Source organism: Ascaphus truei, chromosome 5 (genome assembly GCF_040206685.1).
Source record: "Ascaphus truei isolate aAscTru1 chromosome 5, aAscTru1.hap1, whole genome shotgun sequence".
Lineage (NCBI taxonomy): Eukaryota > Metazoa > Chordata > Amphibia > Anura > Ascaphidae > Ascaphus > Ascaphus truei.
The window spans coordinates 103,765,319-103,787,404 of NC_134487.1; the positions used below are offsets into that span (position 1 = coordinate 103,765,319).

Here is a 22,086-nt window from a genome sequence, read left to right on the forward strand (position 1 = left end):
TCGGTGTAACAGATACTTGCTACAAAGTTAGTCTTGTCAAGGAAGCTTTACAGTGTTAAAAACTGATTAGTCTGTAAGTACAGTGTGATACTAAAATCAGCATACTACCGCTCCACTCCTTGCCAAGCTTATTATATACTTTTATATGAAGCTGCCAGAAAGATAAAGACTACAGGAAGTACCTCAACAATCAATTCCGAATGTATGGTTTTAAAAAAGATTATGGGGTATGTTTACCAAGAAGGGCTCTGCCATACGACTGTGCCAGAGGACACCTTACAGACAATTTCTGTAAGCCGTCTTCCAGAGCAGAGCACCACTTAGTAAATATGGACCTTTGTACTAAACAACTTAAATCAGTCTAGAAAGTCGTCCAGTACAAAAGCATGCCATTTGTTTCATGTTTTGTACCTGCTTTAATCTTCCTAGTCTGTATAACATTATATTTCAGGGTTTAAAGTTCCTATACTTTGATTCAACATGACTTGAGTAATGTGTGTTTCAAAAGTATTAGTACATCACTATAATAACTGTAAATTCCTTATATTCAGACACAATGTATAGACGGTATTAATGTCAAAGATTCTGTCAATATAAAGCATTTGTATGTTGATGGATTTTTCCCCCTTTCATGTATTCTTCAAAGCGTTGAAAATACATAAAAATATTTGATATTAATGTATCATTTTCAAGGTCCCATTATTTTTCATCAGGCATAACAGTAACACTTTTGGAAGATACTGTATCAAAATCAGTGCATGCCTGGAGGAGCTTCTGAGGCTTCCTGTGATAAACAGAAAGTACTCAGAATCCTTGGCTATAAAGCATATTAAATGACAGTCACTATGGTGTTACACTAAGCACTCTGTGGATTAAGAAATGCTATGTTGTTGAATGATGGGTGTTCTATATCAGGCAGTCCATTCTGATAAGAAAATCTCATGATTTAGAAAAGTAATATAGGGTATGTCTAAATATTTCAGAAAAATTAATAGACCATGCCGGCCCTCTACTTTATTATTAAAGATGAAAGACTGTACAAATACAGAGCATTGTTGAATCTAAAACAATAATTCAGACATCGGATTTAGTGTAGTAATAATCAATAACCCCTTGAGTGCCAGAGGTGCTTGCATGTCCCTCTAGCACTCAGGGGGTTAAAGCTGCAATATGTAATCTATGTCATAAAAATAACGGAAACTATTTTTTTTTTCATTAAGACATTTGTTTATTTTTATAGTGAATATAGGCTGTGCTAATGAATCAAAGCGTGTGAGCTCTAGTAAGTAGTTTAAACGATAAAATCAGGGTGCTTATTATTTCAAATCACTTACTGTTTCTCTGTCTATATCAAAAGCATTTTGGGGATATTGTATTTACTCCGGGACCTGTTTTCTCTTTGTAGGTCCATGGACGATGCATTTGCAAGCACAATACAGTAGGGCCCCATTGTGAACAATGTGCCCCACTTTCCAATGACCAACCATGGAAAGCAGCAAATGGTCAAACTGGGACCCCTAACATGTGCAGAAGTAAGTGGGCAACACATGGAAAGGATTTGTGTAGGATCCCTGAATAATTCAATGTGTTCAGTGTATGTGCTCATAATGCACATTACACCATGCAGCAGATGCAGAATGAATGGAAGTAATTTTCATGATAAATTGATTGTTTCGAATCTGTTACATTCATTGTCTGTTAGCGTGTCTTTTATGGCCATAGTTGGACCATTACATCAATTACTGATAATAAAGAGCACATGGGTCTAGACTGGAGTGACTGGGTGTCACAAGTACATTTTAATCAACTGAACTTTTATTACATGTTGAATAGATTTGTTTTTACCACTGTTCCCATAAGAAAGGAGTCTTTATGGAATTGGTGTTGGCAATTGACAAAGTGCAAACCATATATTTTGCGTGTCAACTGGTATTTGTAAGAATGTGCTATTGTTATTTACCCACTTCACTGCCAGGTGGTTTTGAAAGCGTTTCTACTCCTCTAGCAGCTAATGGGGTTAACATTGTTTGGAAGTCCATGAGCGCTGGACATGTTACAAGGCTGTGCGCTGACCATTCTTTTGCAATTAACTCATTTTCCCAGTTTAAGAGAACTTAAATTTAGCCACAGTCAACTCATTCTCCTACTAAACTCAAAACAAGTGTGTGCACTATTCTGGCATGGCAGTAATTGATGTTATAATTGGGCAGTTACCAAGCCCACATCACCATTTAAAACACATCTGAGAGCTGATAAGAGCAAGCTTACTAAAACTAATGTGTTCTGTGTTTGCCAGGTCACCTTTCCGGAGCCTGGCTTTAGTGCATCATTATTACAATGTTGGTATCAACAGCTTTGATAGAAACTAATAGCAAAATAAACAAGTTGCAGCATGCAACAGTCAAAGGACAAAAAGTACTTTGTGGAAAGTGTTTGAAGGAAACTTATATGAAAGGGGATATACATAACAAGAAACGTTTCTGGTGTTGATCTCCCACCTTTTTTATTTAAATGACACTCATCTGATTTATTTAGTGTTTGCAGTGTTATCTGTTTGGCATAACTAACTGGTACGGATAACCACCAACATTTTAGGATCTATTTATGAAACTCTTCTGACTGCAAAACTCAGGCAAAGACCAGTTTCACCAAAGGAACGTCAATATATTTTAATGGGATTCCTTTTTCTGATGATGTTTTTTGCTCCAGTTGTGCCCCAAATTTGCATAAACTAGACCCCTTAGTACTGAAACAGTATCACTTCTCTTCCTCGACCCACAAATGCTTATATTAAGTATGATACACTATGTATATTTTTCTAAACTCCTTTACTGATGGAGGGGCCTGTATATCACACCCCAGTATGGGTTAGCGTCAAATCCCATTTAAGTCAATGAGCGTTAACGCCGGTGGGGGTGTGCTTTACCATGACTGTGCTTGCTGAATCTGCCCCATGTTCCATAAATCTTTACCAGGCTTCACTATGTTCCTATTATAAAACTATTTTGGTTGAAATACTGTGCTTGTTGCTGCAAAATGGTTTATTTCATTGGGGAAACCCAGCTTGGCTGGCCCGGCACTTCAGTGGTGGTGTGGCCGGTAGAATGAGATCATTGGCACTGACTCTTATGTTGCAAGATATTAACTGCCTGATAGTTTTCACTTATGATCTGTTCTCTTTTCTGCCTTTGTCAGAGTGTAAATGCAATGGGCATGCGGACAGTTGTCACTTTAATCTGGATGTGTGGCTGGCTTCAGGGAACCGCAGTGGAGGCATATGTGATCATTGCCAACACAACACTGAAGGGATACACTGCCAGAGATGTAAGCCAGGCTTCTTCCGGGACTTAAAGATACCTTTCTCTGCACCAGATGCCTGCAAAGGTACAGTACGGGAACCTGTGCACTACTGCATGTGTGTTTTGCTGTATTAATGATTATGTAGGGGCTAGGTATCAAGCATCTGAAAAGTGCTCATTGATGTACGCTTAGAAAATAGCTAAAAATGTCAGACCATGGACAGAATCTAAAACCTCTTCTTATATCTACATTTTACTCTATCTACGGCCGCATACAGTATTTATATGAATGCAGCACTTATAGACATACTGTAATACACATAATATAGGGTAATATGGTGCAAAACATGGAGACGGGCATCATATAAATGCAAGCGCTGAAATAAAATAGCACCTGCCCCAAATAGCTTCAAGTCTATGGAGGCTTACAGGGAAAACAGTACATGTAATTTCCCTCATCTTAAATTTCTACCACGACCATTCATAAATCCCAAAGTGACACCTCAAAGACTAAAGAGGTTAACATTGCCGCAAAGGCCCAGATTTACTAAGCCCCGATGCAGGCTATTGCACCCCGATCCGGGATTAACTGCCATTCAGATCAAAATCAGTTAACACTGGATCGGGGTGTGCGATATCCGCATTACCAAATAGCGAGTATCCCCTGAAGAAGTTTATGTATCAAAGTCTCCCAGCTGCAAAACCAAGTGCAGCAACAACACAAACTGCAGCCAGATAAACGTATCAGAGAAATACGTTTGCTTCCTACGGGACCTTTTTTTTGGTAAATATAATGGTGGTTTTTGCATCAGTTTTGACCCCGTTTTGCAGCCGGGAGACTTTAATACATAAATCCCAAAATATCTTTATTTGTTCAGGATATCTTTCTTGGCGCAAGTTCCATAGTAAAAACACAGGGAGTAATTTATCAAGGTCTTCTGGCTGCAAAACTGGGGTAAAACTGATGCAAAAGTTAATTTAGGAAGTCCTGTGATTTCAATAGGAATTTTTGTTTTTTAACCATTTGGTACCATTGTGTTTGTTTTTTTGCCAGAGTTTTGCAGTCTGAGAGACTTTGATAAATGACCCCCACAGAATCTATGTCTTTTCTGTAGGGATTAGGGGCCACATTGATTAAGTGGTGCTATTCAACAGGATATCTTTTCCCTATCGTAACCTTTTTATGTCAGATTTTCTCAGGATTTTCGCTTTGTACAGTAGTGCAGAGCCAGCCATGTCCCATAAGAGCCAAATAGCAGTCTCTGAGTAGGATATTAGCTTTGTACTTTCTTCCAGAAGCTGCTTATGGAGCAGACTTAGGCTTTGAAAAAGCTGAGTAAAGAACAAAAATGCTATGTAAAACTCAGCGCCTGTCCATGCGCAGAACATTAATATGTGCCTTCTACATCCCATATGCTCTTCCTATGAGCATGATTGTATTGAAGAACCTTGGAACATTTGCACATACAGCAATAAGAACAGTTCCCAGCACTCAATAGGGTAATGGTCTAAAGATAAGCCAAAGAGAATTTAATGTGCGCACACACGGACAGACAGACACATACAAATACTGATGCAAAGTAATTGCACAATAAGAAGCAATTACTGCAGGTGAAAAAAAGAAGACATCTATGGTTAAATCTCAAGGTAACAGGAGAACAAAAGGGAAGGGAGGGAAAAGGACAAACAGGGAAGGAGAAGAAACAACAGGAATTTAAGCCCCTCCTGCAGTAATTACTTCTTGTTGTGCAATTACTTTGCATCAGTATTTGTATGTGTCTGTCTGTCTGTCTGTCTGTCTGTCTGTCTGTCTGTCTGTCTGTCTGTCTGTCTGTCCACATTAAATTCTCTTTGGCTTATCTTTAGACCATTACCTTATTGAGTGCTGGGAACTGTTCTTATTGTTATTATTACTTTGGAGGGGTTAGGGTCCTCCCCTTGTTCTCACTGCACCACATTTTCTTCACACTGTTATTCTGTTTAAATGTATAGAGTGCTATCTACTCTGTATATCCATTTACACATACAGCTAATGCTAGTGACATACTTGCCAATTTCCCCAGCTATTGGGGCAATGTATAGTTGTATAGTGTATGAGTTGCCTACAGCTGGCATTGCAGTGAATCCTTTTACTGGTGCAACCTTTTTTGATGCTACTTTAAAGAGCAAGTATAATGTTTATATCCCCTTTCAATAAAAAAAACTCTTACATTCTGCACAATGGGGGCTATTCATTACACTTTGATAGTGCCGATCAGGACGCCTAACTTCTTGCAGAGATATCTGCTTGGAGTTTTAGACTTAAGGAGATATAACACGGCTACTATTTTTTTTAATAGCAAGTAATGGTTTGAATTTGATGCGTACAATAGGAGTTCTAAGGAGAAGTGTAAGAAAAAAAACAAGGTGATGAATATTAAAGATAAATAACAATGATTGCATTTTTAAAGTGAACTGAAAGATTATTCTTCCCAGGAGAGGCGATTTGGGCCTAGATCAGGGGTGCTCAATTCCAGTCCTCAAGCCCCTCCAGATTTTCAGGATTTCCCTGCTTCAGCATAGGTGGCTTAATCAGTCCCTGCTTCAGAGCAGGTGGCTCAATCAGAGTCTCAGAGTTTGATTGAGCCCCCTGTGCTGAAGCTGGACTATCCTGAGAACCTGACCTGTTCGGGGACTTGAGGACTGCAGTTGAGCAGCCCTGGCCTAGATGACTAACCAGTTGAGTGCCAAATGACTCAGTCCTGCAACACAATGCTATTAAATCATTAAGGTGTAAGAAAAAAAAAATTCTTTCACCCAAAATACTATATATTTTTTATTTTAATGTAACTTTTTTTTTTTAGGTGATTATTCATGTGTTAGTGCATTTACCGTATAATAATCCCAAAAGCCTGTGCCAATATCACATTTTATAAAGGCTTATTCCATGCTGAACCTTGAGCAGGAAAGTTACTTCATAGGGTGTGCAGTATGTGAGAAGTAACGCAAGCAGATTGATTGAGTGTTAAGAACGAGAGCATGAACATGACACAAACCTCTATTAGTCCAGACATGATTAATATGTATTTTAACTGGCACAATTGTGAACATCAAACCCCCGGGCATAGTTGTTTCAATGAATTTACTTATAGGTCAGTGACCCATGATACCTCCGCATTTGTCTTCTGATGCCTCCCTTTCTATTCTGTGTTGCTGTTAGATATTTTCCATTGGTCAATGAACCAGCAGTGGTTGCTCTGTTTAACACGTGGAAACGTTAGGGCTTATTCAGCGAGTCCTGAAGCGACCGATTGCACAGTGATCCACCCAACACTCCCATCAACTCGAATGGGAGTTTATTTGGCTGATCACAGTGCATATGTACGCACACGATTCTATACATTGTTTGTTATACCACAAGTTGACATGACCTCTACATATCAACGTAATTCAATGACCCAACTTATTTTAGAAGTTTATGTCAATGTGTAATCTAAAGTTGCTTTTATTTACAGTTTACATCCTGCCAGGAGTCTGTTTCTGTATTATATGTTGATATCAAATTGTGAACTAATGTGTGTACTGATAATTTAAAGTCAGGATTGTAACAAAGAATGTGTGGACCCCGCACCACAAATTATTTTGGAGAATATTTAATGTATTAAAAAAACAATTCCAATACATAAAATGGCGATTCTGTAATTTCTGGTTTATTATAAAGAATCGATAAGCTCACTTTGATAGATAGAAACCACATTGCTGCCATGGCAGTGAAGTGGTTAATCGTGGTATTTCATGTCTCGGTTGCATTAAGGGTGCCTTACTGCTTATTAAGTAACTTAAGTTGTTGAGTATGTGTTGCTGGGACTGTCAACCGAATCTGCCAGTACCTCCTATCCCATACTCCAAAGGGGAACTGTGTGCCTTCCCTGTTTAATTAGCTTTACAGGAAAACCTGTGTAGAGAGCTGGAGTCCAGCACTGAGCAGGTTGTGCTAATTAACCTACTCAGCTGGCTCCTCCTTTAAAAAGCCTGCAGGGAGAATCTCTAGTCCAGGGAGAATGTCTTGTCCAGGGAGACACCCTGAACTGCTGAAGGGATCACAGGTGGAGCTGTGTCGCTCTGGTTCTAGATGCACAAGACATGTGTATGTGCACGCTGTGGAGAGACGCCTGCACAAGGACTCCAAACCCCTACCCCAGCCGAAGGCTACTGACCTCCACTCTGTGACGTATTTTTGTTGATAAAGGGCTTAGCCCTGTAACCCGTAGACAGGGTCTATGCTGTTTAGTTGTCTTTCAGGTAAAGGGGTGCATAGAGAACCTCGTGGTATATATGTGATACAAGAGAATTTCTAACTGTAAGAATGTGTTAATCCCACCCATTTTGTGGGAGTAACACATTCTCACCGTTAGAAGTTCACGTGTATACTTCTGGCTACAACATTATTTGTATTTTTCTATTTCACATATATACTACAGTACGAGGTTCTCCATGCATTCCCTTTACCTGGAAGACAACGAGACTGCATCTTGGGCCAGAGCACGGTCCAATTCTAAGGTTGAGCTGCTACACATTTACCTTTTTTTTTTCCTCACTGTTTGGTGAAGGTTGCACAAATTTATAAAGGTTTTTTCACTGCACTTATATGTGTACATCTATTGAAAAGTAATTGCACTTGTGTTATCTTTGCTCTATATAGAGAGAAATTCATTAGAAGTGCCCGGCTACACCACTTTTGTTTCCCTGTAACCCTGTTTTTGCTGGTGAAACCTATTTATGTTCAGAAAGTTATGGCAAATAAAAGCCTGTTTTATTTTCTCTTAAAGTGTCCTGTTCTCAAAAAAACCTCTGCACACATTTCCTACAGGATTGTAAAGCTACAAGACTGAGATAGGTCGCCATTTTATCCGATTGTGCCACTGCTGTAAATGTGATATTAGTATACTGTATGTGGTTGAACAAGACCTCAGAGTAAAAGCAGGATTTTAAGTTTTTTTTTTTAATCGTGGGCCCCAGTGAATACATCTTCATCTTAAGTCAACACAGGCAGACGCACCTGCATGCCTGTCACCTTTTTGTAAAAGTGCCTTAAAGCCTCGTTCAGGGTGCCAGCTGCAGGAGTTGGAGGGAGGGCGGGAGGGCGGCAGTGAGGCAGTTTGCTGGGCGATCTGTGTTTATCCCCCAGCAGACTTTTCAGCGTTGAGGAGGGGGCAGGGTTACACACGGCAGGTTAAGTATCGAGGCTGCAGTCATGAAATCATTCTCAAGAATGATTTCATTGGCTGCCTAGGTCCCTGTGACGCTGCTGCAGCTCCAAAAAACTAAATTTTCGTTTATTGAAACTGTAGCCAGCTTCAACTCCTGGCTTCGGAGACAGGGCAGCTGCTACCCTGACAACCAGTATTCAAATTGAATACTTTGTTTCTCACGGCAGCACGCACGGCAGCACGCCCTCCCTCCGAAGCCTGCACCCTGAACGAGGCCTAAGACCATAGGTGCTGAAGGGGTTATACTATTCACTGAAGGTGGAACTGTGCTAGTCGAAATCCTTGCACACTGTGCAGGTGTCTGGCTTCTCGGTAAACAGGTGGGGAACCTGGAAGCAAATTTTGCTGGCACGAAAACACAGGTCTTGCAGCCAAGAGAAATATATACTGAACATAGACAAATTTGCAGGAGGACTAACAAGAAGAGCTTAAAATAGCCTCAAAATGTATAGAAGCGACACTGTACCACATAGGTGCTGCTTTTACTGCTAATCGTGATTCTGCTGGGCGGTTTCTAAGGAGAAACTGAAAATAAAATTAGAAACAGATTGCTGAATATAATCAGTAATAATATAAAACGGTCACAATATTTGCATGCAGCACGTGTGAAAATAACACCCTGGTGCTGTTGCTGTGAAGCCGCATCTCCGTGTCAGGGATGACTCTGGGTTGCAGTCAGCCAGTTTCACAGCCACGGGTCAAACAGGCTCTGAGAAGTTGTATTGTATTGTATGTCTTTATATAGCGCCATTAGTGTACATAGCGCTTCACAGCAGTAATACACACAGTAATCAAATAAATAACAGATAATATAAATAACACATGATGGGAATAAGTGCTTTAGACATAAAAGTAACATTAAGGAAGAGGAGTCCCTGCTCCGAGGAGCTTACAGTCTAATTGGTAGGTAGGGAGAACGTACAGAGACAGTAGGAGGGAGTTCTGGTAAGTGCGTCTGCAGGGGGCCAAGCTTTATGTATCATGTGTGCCGTATTATCTACTGAATTATTGTGAATTATATTATGATAATTATTAATTATCTATTAATTAGTATTATCAGTTACCTTCTTATGTTTAACAATGACATAAGGCTCAGTCCATGGTGTGGGAGACCGCGCGGAGGCGTCCGCCTGGGGTGCGATCAGATTGCCTTAAGGCAGTGATCGCGCCCATAGACCGCGAGGGCGGAGGCAGGAGGGGGAGCGCGTTGCGCAAGAAATCTGTTTAAACTGATTTCTTGGCGCGACACGCAGGTCACGCGAGCGGTTTCGCCAATGAGGGCGAACCAGCTCCGTGAAGCCCCTAGGAACGCCCCCCCACGGCCCATCGACCATGGCCAGGGAAAGCACCCGCTTTCCCACAGCCTCCGCACGGGCGAAGGCCCCATGGCCCGGGCCTAAGGTTGCTCTTTCACCAGGAGTAACATTACAGCAGGGCTTTCATATTATCCACACTATACCCTCTATAATTAGCAACGTACTGGGAGTTTCAATAAAGGGAAAGCACTCAGCTACATAACACTAGTTGCTACTTTATAATTCACCCCTTTTTATTACTGTAAATCTGCAGCTTCTTGTATCTACTGAAGCCAGTCAAGCTTTTAAGCTGTTGATGGAACAGAATTTATTGGTTTATTTACTGAATCAAACAAACATAAGGAGCCATAAACAGCAGTAAATGAATGACCTTTAAACCCTGCTCTGCAGTACAGTGCTGGACCCGCTGGCAGCAAACACGCTAACCGAATGGATAAAAGGGTCGGTGCTTTCCCGATCGCTGTGAATTACTTACCGACTCAACCAACACACGTCCTTTCGTCTGAATCAAGAGAATCCATCTGTGTTTCAATTTCTCTTGGCCCGTGATCCAAACTCAAAATTCACCCTATCCTCTCCTTGTCACATTCCCAAATTTAGGCTGCGAAAATTCATCTGTCTTTGTCCCTAATGCCTCATATTCATATGTTTGTCTTCCCCAGTGTGTTTTTTGTTTTTCCCTCCAGTTTAACGCTGATATGAATCCATCACCTGCAGAGGCTAAAGCTGCAATGTTACAGTACTTACCTGGTTTGCATCTGGCAGGCAGAGAACTGGCTCAGGCGTTCTAGAATCCTTCTGGAATGACTGGATACTGCAAATGAAATAAGAGCCGTTGAGCTGAACAGAATAGCTGCTGCCACCACCACCCCTCCACAGCCTCTGTGGAAGACAACATCCACTCTCTCTATTTTGCCAACCTGACTTCTGTCATTGTGACATTTTGGTCGAGTCCTCTTACTTCTTTTTTTTTTTTAACTCTGTAATCAGTGCTTATCATTTATCCTATATTTCTCTGGGAATTGAGGCCTAGATTATTAATTAAACCAGGGGAGTGCAAACTTTTCAGTTTGCGCTCCCCCCCTGCTCATGCCCCCCCCCCCTCCTTACCTGCTCTCAAACATCGTGGCGTCATATGATGCCGCGATGTCATGGCGACGCGTCGCCGAAGAGCTAGGTGAGAGCAGGTAAGAGAAGTTAGAGGCCTCACGCCTCCCTCAGCATTTAATTGAAATGCCTTGGAGAAGAGCGTGGAGACTCCAAGAAAATCCTGTGCCCCCCAGTTTGCGCACCCTTGCATTAAACTGCAATAGTGTCGATTTGGGGCACTATTGCATGAAAATCCCCATTGTCTTCAATGGTAATTTCCATACACTAGTGCTCTGATTTGCCCAATCACAGTTTAATGAATAACCCTCTTAGGCCTTAGGCTGAGTCCCCGACTTCACTGTGGCACGCGCGCTCGGCGGGGGGGCGGCGCGTGCACAGCGCTACACCGCGATCTGCGGTCTGGGGGGAGAGGAAAGGTTTGCGACGGGAGGGGGCGTGGCTGTGGGTTTGCGGGGGCGTGGCCATGACGTCCCGCGGCTGGTTCGCCCTTATTGGCTGAACCGCCGGCGGGGGCGTGGCCACGCCTCCGTCGCAGATCTTGATTTCAAATTCTCCTGCCTGCCTGAAAACCTGTCGCGCACCGCTGGGGAAAGGTGCGCGACAAGGTAGGGACTGTGACCGGCCGGACTGGGGGGGGCGGGGCTTGCGCTGTGGTAGTGACTGGGACCGCAGCTTTAACCACACACATGTGCTAAGCTTTAGAATGCCATTACTCCCATTCGAATGAATGAATGAAAAGGGTGCTAAAGCTTAGCACCCTTTTGTGTATCTGGGCCTTGGAGAGTGACACAGGGATTGCACTCTGCATTAAATCAAGGCTTTTTTTTTAGGGTATGCCAGCTAACAAGTTGATATACAGAGCAAAATGAAGAGTTGGGTTATTTGATGCAGATCTGATCATTGAGTGTACTAAGCGCTGCAGTAATTTTTATCCATTTCTGAGGATCACTATACATTGCAAGGACACAACTGTCTTAAATCTAGCTAGATCCTGGTGTCAAATACATGAAAACCCAATAAACAACTTGGTTCTATTTGACACATGTTAAAAGACACTCATGCAGTACCTGCAACTGTGTGTCAGCTGGATAAAAGTTACCAATAATGTAACGTTTATCTCATCAAATAAACATTTATAAAGTTAGTTAATATATATCTGAAGCAACCTGCTAAATATTCCAAAACTGTTAGCAGATAAATATAGCACTTCAAACATATTATTGTAGCTTATGCCCAAAACATATAGAGAAAGGTTTGCGACACTAGAAACATGTACAGTATTTGCTAACAATAATATTATACAGGGATACATTTATTTAACACATCTTGAGATACAAACAATAGAATCTGAGCTTTTTTTGGCTCGAAACATCGCTTTAATAAATAAATACACACACACCCTTACAAAGTGCTGCAAGTTGGACAACACTTTACAAATCCAAAGTTTGAGAAATAGTCTCCCAGGAAGGTTGGCAGGGCAAAAAAACGAATCGCTTTTAATTAGATTTTGTTTGTTTGATCTGATACATTTCTTTTTTTTCAATTTGGCACGTTTTGCAGCCTGTAGTCATTGATAAATAGCACCCCAAGTAGCAAACTAAAGGATGAGGCCTACATGTTTGATTTCTAAGGAAAATCTGACATGCAAGAATAATAGAATTGTGTATATTTTAATGTTACTTTGTTTTATCTCATGATGATGATGATGATGATGATGATGATGATGATAATAATTTAGGGCTGCATTACACTTTATAAATGCTACTTATACACATACTATCCTGTAAGTAAGGCTGCATATATCCAAGCCTCCTTACAACAGTTTAGTTTTGTCCTTCGTGTCATTATCGTTTAGCCGCCACTTATATACATTTTTCCTTGGTGTTTTAAGATTCTCTGCGGTGTTCGGTGCCTCATGTTGTTAAATTGCAAATGAGCTGTGTGAACTTGCACTGTTTTTTTTTATCATTATGTGCATTCAATAACCCACAGAAAGTGGCAGTGTTTACATTTCTTTGGACGATAAGGTTCTTTTATCTCGGCACCCAAAAATAAGGCATGCTTGTTTAGAATATTTTTTTGAATGCTTATTAAAACCTACCAAAGCTAAATAAGACCTGTCCAGTTGTAGGTCTATGATATCATAAACCCAAGGGAAATAATAGTCTTGCTAAAAGAAGCCATGTAATATGATATGCTTCTGAATCTCATAATGAATGCTTACTGTTTTCTGCAGTTCTCAGAGTCTAATGAGCATATCAGGGGCATTGCACTTGCATGAGCTGCAAAACAGGCACTGTGCTGGTAATGTCTTTATGGAGGTCACTAATCGACATTTCCAAATGGCAAAAGTGTCATACAGTACATAGCCCTATTTAGCTAAGGGACTTGATAAATGTGCTGCTATATTTTGTACCATTTTTTTTTTACCAGGTAGACTTGTAGTGACTACTTAGAATATTCATTAAACAGCATCATTACAATATTTCCACTATAAAGCCAATATATGATGGTACTTTACTTCACATTAACATTAGGAAGCAATGTGAGGGCATGTTATACTCACAATCAGGTATTTTGTTATGTCAGACCATCGGGGATATAATGGAGATATTTATCAACGCCTTCTGGCTACAAAACACGGGCAAAATAAAGTGTGAGAAATAGAATACATTTCTGTGAAATGTATACATCTCTGTGAAAGTAAATACATTTACTTTCAAAGAATACATTTCTGTGAAAGTAAATATTATTATTTTTTCTTTGATAAATGTAGAACATTTTGTGCCTTGTTTTGCAGCAGGGAACAAAACTCCCATTTGATAAATGTCCTATGTTTTTCACAAAACCCCCTATTTATCATGGTGAGAAGTAATTAATACATTGTTGACGATCCGCCATGTGTACTTCTCACTGTACTGAATAGGGACTGTTTTCACATAATAGGAGTATTTTCTTATGTGCTATTTCTACCGAACTGACACCCGACTCAAATACACCAGGGTTTATGTATCACCGTTAACCAGGTGCAAGAAAGCAAAAGCGCACCAGATTTATCTGTGGCCGCAGCCATAATAAACGTTACGGCGTGAGCGACATCGCTCGTGATGAAAACAAAAGGCAGGAAGGCAATGCACATGGCTATAGACTGCGCATGCACGTGAGCGACGAGCTTTTTTTTGCCGGGTAACGTGCGCAGTTCAGCCAATGAGGGTGAACCGCTCACGTGATGTTACAGGCACGCCCTCGCTACGCCCCCCATTGCGCAACCTTGCAGGCCACGGATCATTTCTAGCACAGGTGCACGTGACGTCATGCGCTCCGCCGCGCGTCTGTACTATATCGAAGGCCTTAGGATACATTCCAATTACTGGAAAGTAGATGTTTGTTTTCATTGGTGCTGTTTGTTTTCCCACCAGGAGCGCCCCAGCTATCCAGGCAGGACGAGGGATTTCAAAAATACAGTGACCTGTATTTGCTGCAGCAGTGATCTTGATGCATTAGATAGAATTAATGGAGAGACCAGTGCAATGCTTTGCTGAGTCTAAGCTCCTCTTCTCTAATGTAAGGAATGAGGGTGCATGATGATCTTGAGAGAGTTCCCGGGAAGAACTTTCAGTCATCAGACCATATGTTAAGAAACATACATGCAATAACAAACCAGATGCTTCGTTTCATGGATGGAAAGGGAGACATTAAAAGTAATGCCAATAACAATGTAGAAAGAACATACTTTCCATTTTCCATTTCACACAAGTATTCAACAAAAAAGAACCCAGCTATGGACACATTTAGACAGATGGATGTTACAGGGTAAATAGAGAAGCGGAGAAAATTAACCACGGGGAAAAGAAAGTATTCCAGGAGTGCTAATTATCTGCTGTTTGGAGTTTGTTGCTACTTTAACCCCAGAGAGGCCTTCAAGAAATTCAGTTGCTACCACACATTGAGCTTGAGGGAGCTGCACTATAGGACCTTGTTCTGGTTACCATGGCAAGTTTCTTGGGAGCCTGGTTGAGGGACTTGGCACTGGCTCAAATATGGCATATCCATGAAATCTGGCATGTTTGGTGCGGCTTGCTGATAACATTGACATTTTGGTGTAAAATATTAACTGCAAAACCACTGCCAGTTGATTGAGCACTTTGCTAGTTGGAAACAGAGAGCTAAGGGTTGCTGTACCACCCACTACACTCCTCTTTCCAGCCCCTACAAAAGATGTGTTCTATTTACTGTGCTATCAGAGCGAACTGTGGGAGGCTGACAGAGAGAAGATCTCTTCAACAACTACAATCAAACAATGCACCTTTAAGAATGTCAGAGCCGTGATCCTGTTTGGCGGGAGTACAGAATGTGCTTGTGTGCGTTTCAGCAGATCACTGACAGGTAGGCAAAGCAAGTGTGCGCTGCTGAAATATGTGCTTTTCAAACCAATCTGCCAAGCGGCCTGAAGCCAAAACTACAGAGTTAGTGGGTGGTGATTTGATCTTGTTATCATAAACTTTTTTTTATTAGCTGCTGAAAGTGCTGCTGCTTCATTTTTTTTTTTTTTGCTGTTGCCAGAACTGTTAGGCTGAAAGCAGAAAAATAGCAGAGGAACATAGCTTGTTTGTTTAAAAGGGCTACTTTTAATGAATAACCCACTGAATAGCTTTATCCATTTTCCATACTCCATCTTTGAACATAACTGTTGATTTCAAAAGAATAAGTTTGTCATCTTGTGCTGCTGTTTTTTGCATTTGCAATAGGGCATTTTCTGGAGAGGAAGAGAGCGAGAGGGTCTTTATTCTCTGAGGTGTGTTCCGTGCAAATACACCCGATTCAGCATTAACTGCTATTGACTTGAATGGATGAGGTGTGTTAACCAGCAATGAATCTTATTCAATATACCGTAGTCAGAGAGAGACCAATTCAGTAGATCCCGTCTACTGAAGAATAGTCATTTTTGCCTACCTAATGGCAGCAGATTTTCTGACTGTCCCTTTCTGGGCAATATTGTAACAAAGCAGGTAAAAGGTGCATGCAAATGAGATGTCCAAAGCGTGCTCTCTTTTTGCAAAAATAATTATTATTAAATGCAGCAAAAATGCCAGATTAGTATCATGTCTAATTTGATGCCGTTCTGAGGCGATTTTTGCATTGGCAATGTCGCACTTTTAATGAATAGTCCTCTGTCTTCGAAGTGAATTTGTACTCATATCATGAGTCATTTTTCAAGGCTTCCAGGACGTAAGACTAATGGAACTCACAGCGTAGCCTGACTCCATTGTTATACTTTGGGGGAGATGTATAAAGGCAGTTGTGCAGCAAAATTGACACCTACAGCATCATTTTGATGTTCCATCATGCATCATTGGCTGGGAGTTGAGCTGGGCCCGGAGCGCAGCCGGCATTTCCTCCTGCTGCGTTGCTGTGTCACGGTGACGCGTCGTCACATGATAGCAGGAGGAGATGCCGGCACTTGCAGAGGCCCCGCACTCTCCCCAGGAATCACAGTTTAAATGTTGTGGGGAAGAGCGCAGGGCCTCTGTAAGCGCGGGGCTTGGGGCAGTCGCAGAGCATGCCGGCTCTGTTATAGCTCATCATTCTTTGACTACTTGTATGATACACAATTCTGATTTCATTTAAATTGTATTTTTTATTTATATCTAGTCGTCGTAAACGTAAATTATTAGTGGAATATTTATAATGGCCACACTGCAAAAATAATACATTTGGATAACCTACAGTACATAATGAAACATCAGTTGTATCCATTACATTTTTGGGTTGATACACAGCAACTTCATTCTGCTCTAATACCATTACAAGTGGTTTTTTAGGGTTTACGCTAAGTTGGACTAAAGATGATTTTGATGCAATTTTTTCCTTTTTGTTTTTTGTCACACAAATATTATTTTTTAGTACATACAATTAACATCTACATTCCAGGCGCAGTCTGTTTCTGTGCAACAAAAAAAAGAAAAATATATTTTCGGACACTGCTGGCACAGATGGAAAAATGTCAGGTTAATACAGAGGGTCACACAGGCGCAATTCAAAATGAGATTTCCCTGGTACAATCTTGCACCATAAAAGCAGTTTGCGACGTATAGTACATAGGCCCCAAAATGGTCATCCCCCCAGCAGCTCTTTTCTCTCCCGCACTTAGCTGTGGCGGCCGCCTCCTTGATGCCGCTCTCCTTCTCCTTCTGACCCGCAGCATCAAATGACATCACCAATGTGGCGTCGCATTGCCCTGATAATGCGATGACGTGACGTCATACAGACAAGAAACAAAACAAACAATAAACAAATAAGTCCTTGGCGCACTATCTGGTATATAACCTGACAGAAAATGAAGTCCAAATGTCCTTGATGATAAGGATATTAAATCCGAAATCCAATCACACTCGAGGTCCTTAGAGGTAGTTGAATCAGATCTGTGATGGTATAGAAAACAAAACAACCATTGCGCAGTACTTCTGGTCAAACATCAACTCCCCCACCGTTGCCAGCTACTTACTTAAAAATAGATTTTAAAGGGCCTCAAAAGGTATCTTTGACTTCTTTCCCTGTTGTCTGATCTCAGCTCAGTTGCCAGGCGAGATGCCCCCTCCGCTCAGATATAAGCCTCTCACCAGCACAACACCGGAAAGTAAGGAAATATAGAGGCCAATGGTATGATACCGTAACAATTTAATAAAAACTACAGGGCTATACAACAATGCACTCACATGTCTATAGTCCCTATGCACAGGATACAACGTGCTGTCCGCTTGCGTGAGAGGATGTCGGGATGCTGCAGATGGAGGTGAGACTTGGCTTGAATCCCCGCTTCGTGGCCGCGACTCGGAGCGCCTCGTCTCCCTCTGATGACGTCACTGCCGGGCGCGCAGATGGAACGAACAAGGGATCTGTCGATCCAACGATAGCCACTGCCACAATTCCGCCTCTGGTCCCAGATCAAACTTATCAGATCTACACGTCGTTTGACGCTGCGCCATGGCAACAAAACGCCATGTGATGTCAGGGTGATGTCCATGGCATCACTTGACGCTGTGGTTCAGAAGGAGGAGTGCAGCAGCACGGAGTGACAAATACTACAGAGAAATACAGACAAAAACAAATGCAACATCGTCGGGCCCCGGGCAATCCTCTGGCTTCCGGGCCCTGGTAATTTGTACCGCTCTCCCCCTGTCGGCCCTGCTTGCTCTATGCAATGTCTTTGTCACGTGGGGCTCCAGAAGCAGGTAGGACATCAATGCCGGAACAGCAGGGAAGGCAAGGATTGTTGGGTTCACAGGCAGGGTTCGGTGGCAGGCGGCAAGCAGGATCGTCGGGGTCACAGGCAGGATTCGGTGGCAGGAACAGGGCATGGGAGCAGGAACTGAGACTAGGGAGCAGCAATTGAGAACAGGGAGCAGGAAACAAATGGGGATAAGCCAGATCATAGGCAAGGTCCTTTAATGAGTACTGACTCAATACAAAGCAGGGGCATAAGGAGTCAGGACACAAAACAAAGGCACGGGAGAAACCGGAAACTATAAGTACAAAGGACAGGAGCAACAAGGAGACAGACAGAGGAACCCCGGAGCAGACAGAAACAGCAGCACATCCAGTGGACAGACAAAGGGAACTGTAGCTGGGAGCCGGATGTCTAGGAAGATTGACACTACTCCCCCCTCTCAGGAGCGTTCTCCGGATGATCCCCGAGGCTCCCTGAAGGATGACCTTGGTCAAAGGCAGAATCTGGGTGAACCACCTCTGGTGGTTTGTTGACGGGCAAAGTACTTGTCCCCACAGTGAAGGTACAGGAACCAGCAACGGGTCCATCAGGCTCTTCATTAAAAATCAGTGAGGGCATTGAGTTCACTTTCCATGGTCTCCTTTTGTGACCCAACGTATGTCTTTTAACTTTGGAATGTTTCTCCAACTTCATCTTTTCAGACTCCAATTTAGCACTAAATGTCTGTTCCTTGTAACCCTTGCTCAGGTCTCGCAAAGCCTCTGCCAGCTTGCTTTTGAATTCTGTCTGATGTCCAGAATCTGTGTCTACTGTCCTAGTCTCGTGCTGTTTCGTGGTATCATTTAAAGAGCATTTAAGACCAGCTATTTGAGTTTTCAGCTCTTGAAGCTGTCCTTCTGCACTTCTTTTCCCACTCAATGCAGTTGCCAGCTCAGCTTCTTTGGAGTTGAGTCGCGATTCCATATCTCCCAGCTGACTCAGAGCAAGGCTTAAATCTTGTTCCTTTTCTTTATTTCTTTCCTCCACCTGTCGGTGCTCATCCCGTACATTGTCCAGCTGCAGCCAAGCCCTCTCATTGGCCGTGTGGTCCAGCAACTCGCAGGTATCAGCCATTTTGGCCTCATAGTGCAGTATCAGGCCGGCCACTTGTCGGACAGACACCTCCCTCTCTTCCTTTTTGGCGATCTGTATCTAGAGCTCAGCGATCTGCGCCTGCAGAACTGTGAGTTGCTGGGATGTGTGTTCAGCTTCCAGCTTTAGCTCTTCCACTTCTAGGCTTAGCTGTAAGTTCCACTCCTCAGCGAGAGACCTCTGTTTCTTGAATGCATTCTGCAATTCTCCTCTCAGGGCCTTCATCTCTTCACTGTGCTCGCTCTGAGCTTGCTTCCATGCACCCTTCATTATGTTTTGGAGCTCTGCCAATTCCTTCACTAGGGTCCCAGCAGCTTGCCTTTTCCAGGTTTCCTTTTCCTGGATCTACTGATTGTTGGAGATGGAGCAGTGTCTCTGCTCCTCTAGTACAGCGCTTTGTGATGCAACGCACAGCAAGAAGGTGGTGACAGCAGGTCTGGCAAAAATCTTCTTTATTGGAGGAACATTAAAAACGGAAGGCTGCAACCTTCTACGCATTTCGTGCAGTGAAAATTGCACTTTATCAAGAAGTCAGTTAAACATGGTACATTGCACCCCATATATAGGGACAGTCTGCCATTTGGCGCCAAAAACGCTAATTGAAATTTGCATAATTACCTAATAACACATAGCTGTGCCTGCGCTATACCAGAAGTGGCTGTATACCTGTATAACCACCGCGACATCCGCCTCCCATGTACACCTGCTCCGTGACCCGCATTGCAGGGCAATGGAGGGCCAAATGTCGCGAGATGCGTTCCAGGACAGTCCCGTCTGGCCGCGCATGCGCAGATTGTGCTGAATGGAAAAAACAGAAAAAAACAGAAGAAACAAACCCCGATCCCGCAGGAGGGCACCACTAAAGTCCTCAATACTCGCGCATGCGCATGTATGGCTCTCTGGCATTGCGTACAGCGAAATTGGCCAGTGATTGATGTGACCAGCCACCCCGAGGGAGATAATCATGGAAATGCCCCTTAGACCCAAGGATACACCCATGATATACCACACTAACGGGGGAAGGGACACCCCAACCATCTAACATATAAAAGGTGCTAAATTGATGAGCCTTTTCAGGCAGACTGTACCCCATATAGACAGACACATATAATAACTGTAAAATTAAAAACTAAGTGGTTAAATAACAAAAATCTTAATTCTAACTTATACCTATATTAAAACCATTTGAGCAGCCCTCCAAAGGAACAGAGGAAAACTTATTCAATTAATTTGCATAACCTTTTTCACAAAATTCTGAAAAAAATCAGAAAAAAATCAGAAAAAATCATAAAAAACAATCATGGACATCAAAAGCACTTCACTTAGTTGATATATTAACAAATTTCATAAATCAATAAAGCTGTTTATATTGTGGACATTGTGTTACGCCAAATAATTGTTTGTAAGAATTTACAGAGGCTTGTAGATACAGTGTGGCTGACTTAGGATATATTCACTTCTTGTATGCTATTTGGATAAGCTTATATGATCAAAACTAGGATATTAGTTTTGTATTATTTATTGTGGAACACTGGAACCACCATAATTAGTCCTTGTGTTATATTCCCAAAATTATACATATATTTGGCTTACTTTTATTATTTCAAAAAATGATTTATGCTCCATTCTATATTTATTCCATCTGGAGAGCGGGTTTTTAGCGTGAAGATCCAATAAGACTCTCTGCAATCTAATCTTTTTACTAGATCTCCTCCCCTCATTTTGGGGAGAATGTTCTCAATTCCCATAAATGAGAAGTTCTTAATGCCACCCCTCTCACATTCAGAAAAATGCTTGGAAACCGGATGTGCCAGGTCTCCTCTTTTTATTAATCTAAAATGTTCTTGCATTCTAATTTTTAGAGACCTTGTTGTCCTTCCGACGTATCTTTTCCCACAGCCGCAGTTGATCAAATAGACCACGAAGGATGTATTACAATTAATAAAATCTCTTATTTCGAAACGTCTATGAGGGCTGTGGGAAAAGACATATCTGGAAGGTTTCATGTATCTACACATATTGCAATTATTGCATCTAAATGAACCTTTTGTCCTGAAGGTATTGACATTAATGTTGAGGTCTGGAATAACACTAGGGGATAGATAATTAGCAATAGTCTTGGCCTTCCTATAGACAATCTTAGGACCCATTTTAGTGTACCCTCCCAGAATGGGATCCATGCGTAATAGGCCCCAATGTTTGTTAATTATCTTATTCACTTGGCCACTGGCCTTACTGTATTGTGTAATAAACAGGGGTGGTGTACATCCCAACCTATTCATATCCCTCTTCTTACCAACATCCTTCACCCTTGACTCTCTGGTGGGGAGTAATGTTTTTCTATCTTTTTTAATTATTCCCTCCACTATTGATTGGAGGGTCTCCCTGTTGTAACCCCTTTCAATAAACCGATTGGTAAGAGCCTCGGACTGAGTTAGGAATCCATCCAGTGTGGAGCAATTCCTCCGCAGTCTGAGATACTGGCTTTTGGGGATGCCAGTAATCACCGATCTGGGGTGACAGCTGTCCGCCCGAAGAATTGTATTTCTAGAGTTACTTTTTCTGAAAGTATCTGTTTGAATTTGCTGATTCATATCCACATATAGTAGAATGTCCAGGAAGCTGATGTGATGTGCATTGAAGTTAGTGGTAAATTGAATATTAAAATCATTATTATTAACATATTCAAAAAATGATTCCAATGTGTCTATACTCCCGTGCCAAACTATAAGTAAATCATCAATAAAACGCTT

The 22,086-nt window shown here is 41.9% G+C and overlaps 1 protein-coding gene across 1 annotated transcript in view; it reads left to right on the forward strand.

The window, feature by feature from the left end:
• Positions 1-22,086, forward strand: part of NTN4 (netrin 4) — a 159,206-nt gene that overhangs the window by 96,029 nt on the left and 41,091 nt on the right. Inside the window, exons 4-5 of the mRNA XM_075600401.1 lie at positions 1,406-1,532; positions 3,196-3,384. Coding sequence (XP_075456516.1) covers positions 1,406-1,532; positions 3,196-3,384 — 316 coding nt within the window. The remainder of the gene's footprint in view (positions 1-1,405; positions 1,533-3,195; positions 3,385-22,086) is intronic.